The following is a 15,099-nucleotide window of genomic DNA, read 5'->3' as shown; positions in this document are numbered from 1 at the left end:
TTTGAGATAAAAAAAAATATAGGAGGTTGGTATCCCAATACGTACAGCATTCAAAGTATGGCTGCTTTTTACACGTATGTACAAAACCCACCACTTTTTATTTTGCTATCCCAGTGCCTACACTTGGAAATTTTCCAAGCTATAACTGATTATTAGAATGATGCATTTCTTATCCATAATTGATAATTTATGGAATTTTTGAATTAAATAAATTTGGAAAAAAATATATTTGGGGATTTTCTAAGCTATAATTGATAATTAGGATGGTGTATTTTTATCCATAATTGAGGATAATTTTGGGAATTTTCGAATTAAATAAATTTGGAAAAAAATAAACTTGGGAATTTCCCAAGCTATAATCAATAATTAGAACTTTGTGGGACCCGCCACTTTATCAAATCCCCATTAAAAGTTAAAACCATCTCATCTCACCTCTACATCCAAACACACACACTTTTACAAACCAACTCATCTCATCTTAACTCAAACCATCTCACTACTATTCACAAATTTCTCATCTCATCTCATCTGACTATCCAAACGAGGCCTAGTTTCCTAAAGCTTGAAATTTAGTCTCCCTTTTAATAGGAGTAAGTTATTTTTCTTTTCCAATAGGGGAGTTAATTGTAATGTGCATTAGAAGTCACCGATGCTTGTTTCTCGTCATTTAAGGAGTTGATCTATCCATGTCTCTTCAAATAGAAGAGTTAGTTGGGATGCTGCTTTAGGACCTAGGGTCTATCTAGTCTGTACCTTTATTGTACATATTTCATCGTTTATTATTATTATTTTTCTTTTTGATTTGTCAAAAAAGTTTTTCTTTTTGGTTTATTATACAACTACCTTATCCAAAAAACAACTGGTGAATTGTGATGGGCTAGGTCTGTATTGAGTTTGAAGTGTCCTGAATAACTTCTTTAAAATTTTTAGTATCTTCTTTTTTTTTTTTTTTGGGGTTTAAAGCTTGGAATAAATCATAGTTTTTATAGCCTTCAATCCATTTTACACGAATGCTCCAAGAGGAAGCAGTTTATTACAATAAAGTAAGATGCCTTCCATTTTTCAGAGGCTTATATGTGGTGGAGCTTTGGAAAAGTGTATATAACAAGCATGCATAGTCATAGTGCCACAAAATGTACTTTGAAGTTAGGAATAACTTGTGGAACTTAGCTTTTGTTTGTTGGTATGCAAGGTAAATGCAATTAGCTAATGATATGTGGAAATTGGGGAGGGTACCAATGGGCAGAATATTGGCAGTGTTTAAGGCTAGGCAGAGAGGAAATTATCTTGTTCCTGCTTCATATTCACCATTGTTAGAGAAGGCCTTGTAATAATGGAATATGCCTGGTTATGTACGAGCATAAAAGTAATCAATGAACACCGCATATGGACCATGAAGCTCCATGAAATCATGTAAACTATTGAAATCTATGATCTAGATTTGGTAATTTGAAATTAAAATGAAACTACATGGCAATTATAGTTCAAAGGCACGCATTTTGGTCATAAACACACAAATGGTTCAATAAAAATTAAACCTGGTCTCCATCTTTGAATTATAGTGATTATTGTACTTCAATGAAAAACACTTCATGTTGATGTAGCAAAACCATAGTTGGTGAAAAATCTAAAAACCATTGTATTTATTACCAACCTTGACTATAAAAGTTGATCCCTATGTATTTTTGTCCTTCTTTATATAAAGAAAAATGTCTAGCTCAATCAATTCATATGCACAAAGCAAAGCATGTTGCTTCAGTCTCCCCATGGCAGTCATTGCAATTTTTACTGAACCAGGATATAGGTTTCAGCGTTGAATGGGTATTTTCACATGATGCAATTCTGGTTATTAAAGAAAAAAGAGAAAGAAATAAAAGATGGTTTCCTAAATGGCCTCTTGCTTTGCCACACGTCCCTTGACATCGCTGTGGTGTGTATGTTGCAGTTTGGACACAATAAGCTTGTTGTCATACCTTGTGCATTGCTTTTCTTTGTTTTAGTTAGACTGCAGATCTGTTGACTATTCAACTGCGAGTAAAAACCAGCACCTTGAACTGTTGTCGTATTCATAAATAACTTCTAACTGGGGGCATAAGGGTTTGCACTTTTTGGTATGTTTCCTCTATATATTTCATGATTAAAGCACTGTTACATTTTACAAATAACAGACCAAACCACAGTTAGAGCATATAGTTGTCTGCTCTACTCTGATCCTTGCTAATCAGTCGATCATTACATCCCTTGATCCTCAATGTCTTTCTTTTCTCTTCAGTTGGTGGAACTGTTTGCTAATATTTTTCCCTTTAAATGCATTCTGATATCATTGTATGCTCCTTGACAGAAAAACCATTTATCGGGTTTGACCAAACCTTATTTAAAGCTATCTTTTGACACTGTTCAACAATTAATGAATGTGAAGAGTGACCTATGGCAAGTTGTTGAAAGAAACCGGGAAAAATTTGATGCTGCAGAAGCATACGAGTCCATAATAGCAGGGAAAAAGTAAGGCTCTATTCTCCAGGTTCAGGTTCTATTTGCATTGGAACAGCCATTGTTTTGCAAAATGATTAAATATTGGTTGTTACTTTGGTGGAAAAGTTTATTGTTTTTCTTTCTGCTGTTCTACCTTGTAACTGCTCTTTCTGTTGCTTCTCTTTCTGGATTGAGCACCTGACCTTTTCCTCCCATCATAAGTGTTATCTCTTTGATGATTTCAAGACTATTTGCAGAGAACAAAGACCTCAAGATTTTCTAGATTGCATTTTTGACCTCCGCGAATATGATGTTCCTTACCATGTTAGATTTGCCATTGACAAAGGTGATTCTTATCTCTTGATGCTGGTTTTGAGATTCTACTTAATTTTTATGAAGATTAAGAAGTTATGTTTTATTTGCATCTTTTTTTCGAGACATTGAGAATTTCATATGATTCAGATGTACGATGTGGGCAGTGGTACAATGTTAGTGTATCTAGTACTGGTCTTATGCTAGAGAAGAGAACAGATCTTTTGCAACGTGCTGAAGTGCATGTTTGTGCATTTGATATTGAGACCACAAAGCTTCCTTTGAAATTTCCTGATGCTGAATACGATTTGATAATGATGATCTCATACATGGTTGATGGACAAGGGTACCTGATCATTAACAGAGAGGTACATATAATAGGCTTAAGCTTAATGCACTTTCAGTATTTCTTCACTTGTTCCTTAACAAGATCTTGTGATTCCTAGTCTGCAGCATATGTTCAGACATAAGAGTTGCATAACGTTGTAACTAGCATTTTATGGCATACATGCTTGAACTTAATCTTGCATCTGTTGTCTGTATAACTGTGATCATTCTAAAATGTATTGAATGACTATAATCTTGGTTTTGATTCTGAAGTTTGAGATTTATTGGTAAAAGTTGATTCCTCTCATAAAGGCCTGTTTAACCTCTAAGGTTCCGCGGGAGAGGGGGGGGGGGGGGGTTGTTGCTGATGGATGAAGTAGAGATGGTAAGTGCATAGGAATAAACTCTCAGATAGTGATTTTCTGGTTTTACGACTGATTTTGTAGCCGGAGATATTATAAAGAGGTCTCTGTAAGACTCTTTGTATGGCCATTTCTAGTGAATGATATCTAGAGCTCTTCCATGTGTGTTGAAAAATTAACATTCTGATACCAAGTTCGCTTATAAGCATTGAAGACTGTCTTTTTGCAATGTCTAAGATGTACTCTTTTAGTTACAACAAACTTATGTTTTTAGACAATTTGTGATACAATGGTATGTTTGTATTTGTATTTAATTAACCAAGTTGATGGTAGAATTGGTTCTGGATGGTATATGGTTGTTGCAGGTTCTTTTTGGAATTAATTACTGTGTTTGTTGATTTTCTTCTCAGATGACTGATGAGGCTTAATGATCATTTATTTGTTTTGTATCCATGTAGGCCTCATTATTGCCTTTGCCCACTATCAATTGATCTCTTAGTTGAGATTTAATTGGATGTGCTCATAGACTTGATTTCTTCATTGGCATTTGTTATAAATAACCACCATTTCTTTTGTTTATCTCCAGTGCGTTGGAGATGATATAGAGGATCTAGAGTACACTCCGAAACCAGAATTTGAAGGGTATTTTAAAGTGACAAATGTTAAAAATGAGGTAATGACACACAAACTCACACACATATGTACATACAAATTTAAGTATGTGTATGTATGTATTTATCTAGGCATCTGTTTACTTATGTCTTTTATGTATGCATAATTTCTCCACATGTATACACGCGTGTGTATTTACATCAATTACGATGCTGATACACGAGTCAAGTTTTGTTATCTGGTACTCCTTGCAGGTAGAGCTTCTTAGACAGTGGTTTGCCCATATGCAAGAGCTCAAGCCCGGTATTTATGTCACATACAATGGTGATTTTTTTGACTGGCCATTCCTGGAAAGCAGAGCAGCCTATCATGGCATTAAAATGAGTGAAGTGCGTTGTTTATTTCTGTTAATTGAGTTCCAACATCATCATCTTAAAATTTTAGCACTTTTAATTACTGAGAAGGAAAAAGCATGGTTATTATTAGCTGCCTGCATAAGGTTTACTTTCTCTATTTTAGTCTATAACATTCTTTTATTTGTAGTATTTCTTTTAAATAATTGAAGATTTTATATAAAAATGTAAAAAGCATAGCTCAAGTACATTGGGCGTCAACGAAATTGGTTCCGAATTAGAAATAGAAAGAGATACTAGAAAATCATGGAAACTCAGCTCGCTAAAATCTATGGTGGCTGACCAAAGAAACAAAGGATTGAAAAAGAAAAGTTTAAGCTCCTTCAACATCCACTCATTATCCTTAAAATATCTTTCAAACTGAAAAAAGTTGTTCATAGAGGTGCCTTAGTTTGCCAAATGCTCCTTATAGGAAGAGTTACTGTCTTGGGGGCATAAGGACCCAATAAAAGATCTAATGGTGAACTCCCTTTCTTGGAAGGGATAAAATAGTTTTAATTTTGATCTCCAAGACATAATCTAGTGGAGTACAAGAGATTGAAAAATTCCGTGATGATATCAAAACGCCTCAATGGAAGGCCCAAACCACATGGCCTATACTCCAAAAGAACTAATCAATGATACAATTGGAGCCCCATTGGAACGTTATAAAGAGCAATAACTTCTTCTTCCCAAGCAATATGGGATCCCATACACCACCTACCTTTATCCTTATCATCTGGGGTATCACAATGAGCCACTTTGAGAAAACTAACATTCTATTGAGGTGAGACACCAGAGAACTACAATAAATTAGCTACCGAAGCCTTATGCACATGCATGCGGGCCTTGTCTATATACCTTAAGTCATGCCAAAATCTAATCTTAGAGCCATCACCCACCTCAAGTCTAGTGTGATGGGAAAACTCCCCTCTTCTGATATTTTTTCACTCTCATACAACCCATGTGCCTCTCATTAGAATGCTCACCCTAAGTACAACCAAATCTAGAAGCCACTACAATTTTACACAAGGCCTTCCTCATGTTAGTAACGCCAAAGCCACTTTCCAAGGAGAGCTCGATTGACCAAGAACAAATTTTGAGCTACCAAACCTCCCTTGGAAATCAGGGAACTTATCTTGGCCTAATTTGATAGGTGAAATTTGAACTCTTCACCTATCTTTCTCCATAAAAAGTCTTGCTATAACTTTTTTATTCCATTGGCCAATCGATGCTCAATCTTCTCTCTCACACCACTCGAAATGGACTTGGCTTTTAAAGAGGCTCCCAAGGGGAGGCCAAGATATTTCATAGGCAAAGAGGATACCTTGCAACCTAATATGCTAGCTAGACTTATCCACTTTAGAAACACTACCCACATCCCAATTTCACTTTCAACCTAGAAACATCTTTGAAGTACAAAAAAAGTGCCCTCAAAGGGCAACGGTGGCACGGGTTTGCCCCACAAAATCTCAAGGTATCATCTGCAAACAATTGATGGAAAATGTTGAGTACAACAAAATTGCTATCCCCCATATAAGTCCTGAAAGAAAGCCTTCATCAACAGTTGCTGACAACATTTTGCTGAGGCCTTCATGAAATGAACAAACAGTAACAAAGACAAGGGATCACCAGTCTCAGACCAGGAGAGGCAAGAGCTATTGAAAAATCTAAGAGGGAATACCATTAACCAATACATAAAGTGCACTGAGTAGATACATTACACCATCCAAGACAGTCATTGCTCCCCAAAATCATATCTCCCAAGACTTACCAATCAAAATAGAAAGAAATCATATATGCCAAGTAAATAATAAAGAAACTCACAGTTAACATGATTGTAGGCCTTCTCAATATCTAATTCCAAAGTACCCTTGGCTCACTTGAGCTGAGCCTACTATCCAAGCATTTCTTATCTATGAGCACTGAGTATAAAATTTGTTTACCTTTGACAAAGGCATTCTCTAGTTTTGAAAGAATCTTTTTAATTAGCTTACTCAACAGATTAGCCAGGACTTCAACAATTATCTTGTACATTCTATTCACAAGCTAATCGGTTGGTTATCTTTAAAATCCATTGCCTCAGCTTTCTAGAAATGGAGAAAATGCCATCAACACTTTTTTCAAACTTACTAGTTGTTTGAAAATTCTGGAATTCCTTCATAATGTTGTCTTTAATCACATCCTTGCAAGCTTGAAAGAAAGCCATTGTAAAACCATTTGGGCCTGGTGCTTTGTACTGCTCATCTTTTTACCACTTTGAGAACCCCATTCTCTTTGAAGGGCCTCTCAAGCATGTGACCATCTCTTCCTCTATGGTCTCATATGCTAGTCCTTCAGACTTAGGCCTCCAAGCAAACCTCTCAAAAAATAGATATTCATAGCATTGCACAATATGATCAATGGCTGTAAATAATACTGCACTATTCGTAGTGTGTAAACATAATCAACTGTAAATACTATCATCATAGTAAGTGACCATTGGCTACTGTTGGCTAATGACTTCTGGCTTGTAGAAGAAGATTTCAGGAATCATTCTACCGAAAAGAAGGACCTGGCTCCATATTGTTGTTTATGTTTCTGCCTGCATCTGTTTTTCCTATAAATTTGTGTTACTTTAGTTGTCTAGATTATGCCTAGGATTTTCAGATATGTGGTGCCTTATTTTTTTCTTTATGTTTAGCTTTTTGAGCATTTAACTGCATTTGACACACATGAATTTTTTTGACTGTTGGTATTTTGAATAGCAAGAATTATACTTTGAACTTATGGTTTTGTATTAATATCACATAAAAAACTACAGGGTAGGATTTTGAAGGAGGTCATGACAATTAAATTTCTTTTGTTTCATTGGACCTTAATGCTTTCTTGGCGTGATGTGAGTTTGACATTATTCTTCTTATAAGTATAGTATTAGAATAATCTTGTTCTCATATATGCTGGATTTTGGAGATACTCTCTTTTCAGTTATCAACGGGATTCTTTATTTAAGCTCATGCTACTTGTAAAAAGTTATTTATTTACCTATAAAAAAAAGTTATTGATTTTTCCCTCTCAATCTGAACTTTGTTTTTCTTTTTTGGCATGCAGGAGTTAGGATTTCAATGTGACAAGAATCAAGGGGAATGTCGTGCTAAATTTGCTTGTCATCTGGATTGTTTTGCTTGGGTCAAACGCGATAGTTATCTCCCACAAGGAAGCCAGGGCCTAAAGGTACAAACTTCCAGCTTGGTTTTGTTTCGTGTTTTTTGTTTTATTATTTACTTAGCTAAAAAACAGGAATTTGTTTCTTATTAGTTCAACTTGTGTTTGTTATAAGTGCTCTTATTTCTTTTTCTTTTCCCAAAAAAGTCCTCTTAGATAGAATATGTATAAAAAAATGTATATCGCGAGAGGGTTTCTCATGGTTAATGAGCTTTTAGTTGTTTTGACATATAAATATCTTCATTCTGATTATTTTCTTATAAAAAAAATCCTTTCATTCTGACTACTATTGGTAGACATAAGAAACAAATATATTTAATATTATTTTTCTACTATTTATTTTTGAGGTCTCAAATGACTAATAGACGTACCACATGCTAGTGATATGTAATATATTTATTTTTGAGTTTCTGATGTCGAACATTATGTGATGTTCCAAAAATGGGACTGGACATTAGGGACAAATCTCAGGTGCCCCCAAAATCTGGGGGAAAAGAAATCTTTTGGTCCCCAAAATTCAAAATAGAAATTCTTGGGACTTTTAATATTTTATTAATGGCGCCCCAAGACAAAATTCAATCTAGTTCGTCTCCCTTGTAATAAATACCCAAGAGTGAGTAAAGGAGGGTGGTGAATGAGATCCTACTTGCTTCGGGGAGAAGTTCCGGTCCTTTATAATGATGTGAGGAGCTCCAATAGTTACAGTGACAAGTTGTTTTGGAGTATAAGCTTAGATGTGGCTTGGACTTCTCTTAGGTTGTTAAAAATGGTATCAAAGTGAACATTAGTTAGAAGTGTGGGTCTTTAGCTATGCCACCTACAATGGAATGACTTTATGAGGATGCCAGGGATTTAAAGGGAGGGATTGTGATAACCGGGATGGAGTATAAGAGGGTGGTGAATGGGATGACACATTGCTTGGGGAAGAAGTTCTTGCCTCTCATAATAATTATAAGGGGCTCCAATTGTAACTATGACTACTTTTGGGGTATAAGCCCAGATGTGACTTGGTTTTTTGGGTCCTTAATGCCAAAGCTGCCACAGCGCAGTGTTAATGGCAATTATAGGGGTGGGGCTTGGGAGGGCTCTTAGGCGTAATTCTTGTTGTTGACCGAAGATAGAAAAAAAAGGAAATTGCATATTCTAAGAGCAGTTATCATTTGAACTTATATAGAGGACTTTTTACTAAGCTTTTTTCTTGTTGGCTTTTGTATCTTAATTAGGACCAGGAAAGTCTAACAGTTTTATCGAATGAAGGCACTCAGAATTTTATGTCATATTTTGCCTGATGCTGGGTTCCTGACAGTTTTTTATACCTTATCCTAGACCTCTCAGATCAAATCCAAGAGAATATTACGAAACCAAAAGTGATATCCTAACAGAATAGGTTCACCTATTGCTTCTTCATAATGTATTAATGTGTATTTATGGCTTGATTGTCTATTTATATTGTACTTGAATAGGTTCTGCTCGATTAAAATTTTAATATAACAACATAGGAGTTACCATGATGAATTTAAACAACAAGTAATTATTGCTCGATTAACATATGAACACAAATTCAGCTTGATTGCTATATTCATGTTCTTCCTTCACCAATGCAGTACATTGCTCTACCTGAGTTTGTAATGTTTCTGACACAATTCTTTGTTTCATTATTCTTAGTTTCAAATATCCATGTTTTCCCCTTACAATTGGAAGGCTTATGCATTTCCATTTCCTTTAACTGATGTCAGGCTGTTACTAAAGCAAAGTTGGGTTATGATCCGCTGGAGGTGAATCCTGAGGATATGGTTTGCTTTGCGAAGGAAAAGCCTCAGGTATGACAGACTGAAATAGTGTTTCTGATGTAGCAGTGGCAGGTTTACTGGGGTTTTGTAATAGAACATGAGGATAATGTTATATGAAAATGATGACGAAGGATAAAAGGATCGCTATATGAAGGTCATGTAGATGTTTGCCCATTGGGGGGAGGGAGGGGGGGGGGGGGGGGGTGCTTCGAGTGCAAATCGCATGATCGACCATTTACATCTGTAGAAAGTGGGTGCTTCCAATATGTGCATTATGTGTGAAATTTACTTTGTTGGTCTTTTGGAGTAAGTGATATGGATACTTGGTTGAACTCGGTGTCTTCCAGCAAGTATATAGTTTACATTTAGGGTTATAGAGAAGCAGATGCATAGGCAAATCTTTGACAAAGTTATACTGTTGTGATCCAATGATAATTCATTGGTATTCTAGAGGGACCAGCTGCTAGTGACTTGTGATTGCTTTGGTTTTATGACTCAAAAGGCAAGTAGGGAACTGTCATATGCTTGGTTCTATTACAAACGGTATATGACATCAGGGTGATGAGGGCTGAGTGTAATCCTGCTATAATATACCCTTGCGCTTGGACTGTCTGTCTTTTTGGCGATTTATAAGCCAACAAATGCAAGAAACACCACCAGCTGCACTGCCTTCCTTTTATTTCAATACACATACATGTGTTTATGGAAGTTGCTGGCTGCCAACGTATCAGATGCCCCATCCCAAGTGTTAATGTTATGGTGCATGGAAGGGTATATACGATAACTCTTATGCTTGGCAGTCAGCAATGTCAAACTATTTTCTTATGCATCGTTGCCTGCTAATTCCTGTTAGTTATTTTTTTTTCAAGTTTAGACGTTTATTTTTAGCCTCTTTTTCTTTCTTTCTTTTTGTACGTCGCCTTCTTGGGAACATTGCTAATACTTTTAGTCTGTTGTTGAAAATGGTGTTACAGATGATGGCCTCCTATTCTGTTTCTGATGCTGTTGCTACTTACTACCTATATATGACCTATGTTCATCCCTTCATATTCTCTCTTGCTACTATTATACCCATGTCACCTGATGAAGTTTTACGCAAAGGTAGTGGGACCCTTTGTGAAATGCTTCTAATGGTTCAGGTGGGTTCTTGTGCACATGCATTCCGAGGCTTTTACACTTTGCAAAGCAAATTCTCCACCACTAAACAATTATGGTTCTCCCAGTCTCATTTGTAGTTTTGCTACCTTTACAGGCATACAAGGCTAATGTTATCTGCCCTAACAAACACCAATCTGATCCAGAGAAGTTTTATAATCATCACCTTCTTGAGAGTGAGACTTATATAGGTGGCCATGTGGAATGCCTTGAGAGTGGGGTTTTTAGATCTGATATTCCTACCAGTTTTAAGCTTGATCCATCTGCTTATGAGGTATGCAGTTTCTGTATTTGTTTATATAACTTGAAAATGACTGATAGTTCTGGTTTCAAGAAGTGCTCATCCTATTTCTCTACATTGTCTGCTATCCTAGTTTGGCTTGAGCCAGTCTTTACCAAAAATTGATAAAAACTGGTACACATCTATCCAGATACTTGTACCTTTTTATTGTTTTGCTGTCTGCAACCTTCATAGGCCTTTGTCATGCGAATTTTTTCTATTTTGTGTGACGGGTTTTCCAAGCAACTCTAATGGTTCTTTTATTTCTAATGGCCCCTATATGTATGTGTTTGTGCATTTGGCGGAAGAGAATGATAGAAGCTTCGTGAGAGGACAATGGACGAGCTTAAAGTTCTTTTTTTTTTTTCTTTTTAAACTTTGTTCTTATGGGCGGGGGTCATTGATTTCAATGGACTATATGTCCATGAATTTCCACTTTCGGTTGTAAACCCTAGTTAGGCACTTCTCATGTATACTTCCTGTGTACTTGGGCTATGCCCTTTTCTCTTATGAATAAAACTTCTTGATTAGCTATAAAAAAAAAATTTCTAATGTATAATTATTCAAAGTCAAAATATTTTGATGTACACCAAAAAAGCAATTTGTACGTGTGTACAAGTGCAAACAAACTAAATGTTCTTTAACCTTATGGTCTTGTTATTACCGAGGTGTACGTCGTTGAGATACTGTTTAAGTTGCTAATCACTTCACTTTTGATGCTGTACTTTCTACTTAGATATTTCTTTCCAACAACTTCCTTCAAGATTGATCCATTCCTTTTGTAAGATTCCATGGAAGCTGCTTTACTGAAATATTTGCAATCAATGATCATTTTCCTTTGAGAAAAAGAATTTTCTGGGTCTAATTAGATGCTACTCAATCAAGATTTTGGAATAATTATTTATGCTTCCTGAATATGCTATTTTGAATTGCAGCAACTGATCAACAACCTTGACCGGGATTTACAATATGCTATAAGGGTAGAGGGTAAGATGGAATTGGAATCGGTGTCTAATTATGATGAAGTGAAGGATTCTATAATGGGAAAGGTGCTGAATATTTCTCTTTCAAGCATATGAGCTCATCTCTAATTATAGGGCTTGGACTCATCCAAATGTGTTCGGCTAATTTCTTTACAAAGGGGCATTAGTGTCCCATCATTTTTCTGTTAATATTTAAAGCTTTTGTTGCATCTACAAAGCCTGCGATACTTTCTTAATATTATTTTTTATTAAATACTTTTTCACCTAAATGCTTATAAAACGAAGTTTTTCTATGATATTAACATCTGAACCTTAAAAGTGATGTCTGGAAAAACTGTTTTTCATTTATTCACTCATCTGCAGCTTGTGAGATTGCGAGATGAACCCATACGCGAAGAATGCCCCCTAATATATCATCTCGATGTGGCTGCAATGTATCCAAATATTATTTTAACAAACAGGCTTCAGGTACGCTGGTAATAAATGCTTTAATCAATTATGATCAACCCCCTTTTTTTGTTCTTTTTTTTTTTTTTTTGGGGGGGGGGGGTTTATTTGACATTCACTTATAAAATATGTGACAAGGGTGCAGTGCGTTTCACTATAGTATGAAGTATATGACAGTATAACTAGAGAATATCTTTAAGGCATTTTTTATCATGATAATGTGAAGAATAATCATATATCAAAGCAGAAAGCTCAAGTAACTGAAATATACAAGAAATGCTCCTAAAACACGTCATTCTAAGTCCAAAAGCTAAGAATTCTAAAAAGACATGGAAACGGATGCTTTATGTGGCTCAAAACCATCAGGTCATTTTTCTCTATAAATTGTCTACAGACATACTGGAGTAGCTTTCCATATTCTCTTGTCTACTTCTACATAAATGATGCTTCCCTTGAAAGCCTGTAAAGAGTAATGACAAGTGAACTGGTCTCTCTTGATGCCGAACAATGAAGTAATAGGTCATTAACAGGCTCTCCATTGGTTTTACACATGTAACACCTAGCAACTATGACAGCTACCCTTTTATTAAGATTGTCTCTTATCAAGATCTTCCCCAATGCAGCTGTTCAAATGAACAAGGAAACCTCCTGAGGAACACCTGTCCTCTATATGCAATTCCAAGGGAACATTAGTCAAATTGGCTCTCTCTGTGTGTAATAAAGAGAATGAACACGAAACTTTATTGCCACTTATAAGCAAGGGTTGTTAGTGGCTTTTACTTTTAATTGAGTTGTCTCCTGATTGGCATATTTTACAGTTTCTTCCTGTCAAATTGTAGCTGATTTATTCTTTGTTTTACAAAATGCCTTATTTTTTGCCCACTTGCATCCTCAAATTGTTGTTTTTGTCTCTCCGCCCCCTCTGCCTAGACATACCTTTACCATCGATGTATATTAAGGTTTCTCCTTGTTTTATTTCTAGCCACCATCAATAGTTACAGATGAGGTGTGCACTGCATGTGATTTCGACCGTCCAGGCAAAACTTGTCTACGAAAACTTGAATGGGTTTGGCGGGGAGAGACATTCATGGCAAAGAAAAGGTATCATTTCTGTGTTTAGATCTTCCCATATATCTATAGGCTGTATCCATAAAAAGACTAACTGATGATTGTGCCTGGACATCACCTTGAATAACTTCAGTGACTATTACCATTTGAAGAGGCAAATTGAGTCTGAGTTTGTTGATGGTGCCGATGGTCAGTTGAAAAAATCTTTTCTTGACCTTCCTAAGACAGAACAACAGTCAAGGCTAAAAGAACGTCTAAAAAAATACTGTCAGAAGGTAGATTTCTCACTGTCTTGGTAGATATGTTTGCATAACTGATGCCCAAGAGACTAAACTTTGCTTTCTTCTACAGGCATATAAACGGGTACTTGAAAAGCCAGTCACTGAACTCCGAGAAGCAGGAATCTGCATGCGGGAAAACCCATTTTATGTTGACACTGTTCGTAGGTGAGCGGTTAAAATTTGTTATATCATAAGTTTTGTATACTAAATTTCGAAAAAGATAATCTTTACTATGTAAGTGTAGGTAATAGTTATGAAACAATGGAGGTGACTAGGTGTCTTGTCTTGTTTACGTCCTGTGTACTTGGGCTATGCCTATTCTCAATCTTATTAATAAAACTCTTTTACTTATAAGAAAGATAGTAATGAAACACTGGAAGTGAATTCTCACTAGGATATGCATTTGATAGACATGAGTTTGACAGATAAGACGAATCGGTTGTGTACATCTGCATTCCCAAATTTCTTTGTTACTTCTTTTCTCTCTTTTTTTTTCCACTTATATTTGCTTTTGTTCCCGCTCAAGCTTTCGGGATCGAAGGTATGAATACAAAGGACTTAACAAGGTTTGGAAAGGGAAGTTGTCAGAAGCCAAGGCTAGTGGAAATTCTATAAAAATCCAGGAAGCACAAGTACGGAATTATTCTTCAGCTTATTGAGTAATTGGAAAATAGCCATTTTAGTGATGACAAGTTACAAGTCTCATATTGTTATTGCAGGATATGGTAGTGCTTTATGATTCATTACAACTTGCTCATAAGTGTATTCTTAATTCGTTCTATGGATATGTCATGCGCAAGTGAGTTTGGGGACTTCCATTTTGTTTGAAATTCTTATTATATGAAGTCTTCTGTTACAGTGGCTTCCATGCTGGTCTTATCTTCAAAGTTATTTTTCTTTCAGGGGTGCAAGATGGTACTCAATGGAAATGGCTGGAGTAGTTACGTATACAGGAGCAAAAATAATTCAGAATGCTCGCTTATTGGTTGATAAAATTGGAAAACCACTTGAATTAGACACAGATGGTATCTGGTGTGTGCTTCCTGGGTCTTTTCCAGAGAACTTTACTTTCAAAACCAAGTACGATCTGGCTCTTCATGGTTTAAGTAGTCATTGGTATCTATTAACTACTGCAGGTGTCAAAGTCCTTATCACTTATATGGCATTCATTGATATTTTCATATATATTACTTGTACATAGTCAAATTTAATGGTGTTATCCAAGGTTTCATCTTCATTTGTGAAAATATGGTTGTTGGGTATCTAAAGACACTGACTACATCATATGGGAACACATATTTCAGAGACCTCAGGAAGAAGCTGACAATCTCATATCCATGTGTTATGCTTAATGTTGATGTGGCTAGAAACAATACAAATGATCAATACCAGGTCAGCTTGGGATCTTTTTCTA

General features: G+C 35.9%; 1 protein-coding gene across 1 annotated transcript in view; it reads left to right on the top strand.

Moving 5' to 3' along the window:
• Positions 1 to 15,099, top strand: part of LOC109008755 (DNA polymerase epsilon catalytic subunit A-like) — a 41,773-nt gene that overhangs the window by 4,132 nt on the left and 22,542 nt on the right. The window contains exons 5-22 of the mRNA XM_018988971.2: positions 2,342 to 2,502; positions 2,730 to 2,818; positions 2,935 to 3,152; positions 4,060 to 4,146; positions 4,340 to 4,474; positions 7,568 to 7,690; positions 9,418 to 9,501; positions 10,446 to 10,610; positions 10,724 to 10,900; positions 11,842 to 11,955; positions 12,253 to 12,357; positions 13,319 to 13,437; positions 13,538 to 13,679; positions 13,756 to 13,850; positions 14,212 to 14,317; positions 14,405 to 14,484; positions 14,589 to 14,765; positions 14,990 to 15,077. Of these exons, the coding sequence (XP_018844516.1) occupies positions 2,342 to 2,502; positions 2,730 to 2,818; positions 2,935 to 3,152; positions 4,060 to 4,146; positions 4,340 to 4,474; positions 7,568 to 7,690; positions 9,418 to 9,501; positions 10,446 to 10,610; positions 10,724 to 10,900; positions 11,842 to 11,955; positions 12,253 to 12,357; positions 13,319 to 13,437; positions 13,538 to 13,679; positions 13,756 to 13,850; positions 14,212 to 14,317; positions 14,405 to 14,484; positions 14,589 to 14,765; positions 14,990 to 15,077 (2,265 nt within the window). The remainder of the gene's footprint in view (positions 1 to 2,341; positions 2,503 to 2,729; positions 2,819 to 2,934; positions 3,153 to 4,059; positions 4,147 to 4,339; positions 4,475 to 7,567; positions 7,691 to 9,417; positions 9,502 to 10,445; positions 10,611 to 10,723; positions 10,901 to 11,841; positions 11,956 to 12,252; positions 12,358 to 13,318; positions 13,438 to 13,537; positions 13,680 to 13,755; positions 13,851 to 14,211; positions 14,318 to 14,404; positions 14,485 to 14,588; positions 14,766 to 14,989; positions 15,078 to 15,099) is intronic.

Source organism: Juglans regia, chromosome 14 (assembly GCF_001411555.2).
Source record: "Juglans regia cultivar Chandler chromosome 14, Walnut 2.0, whole genome shotgun sequence".
In the NCBI taxonomy this organism is placed as follows: Eukaryota; Viridiplantae; Streptophyta; class Magnoliopsida; order Fagales; family Juglandaceae; genus Juglans; species Juglans regia.
Note: the sequence above shows the minus strand (reverse complement) of the source record. Positions and strands in the feature narration are given on the sequence as shown.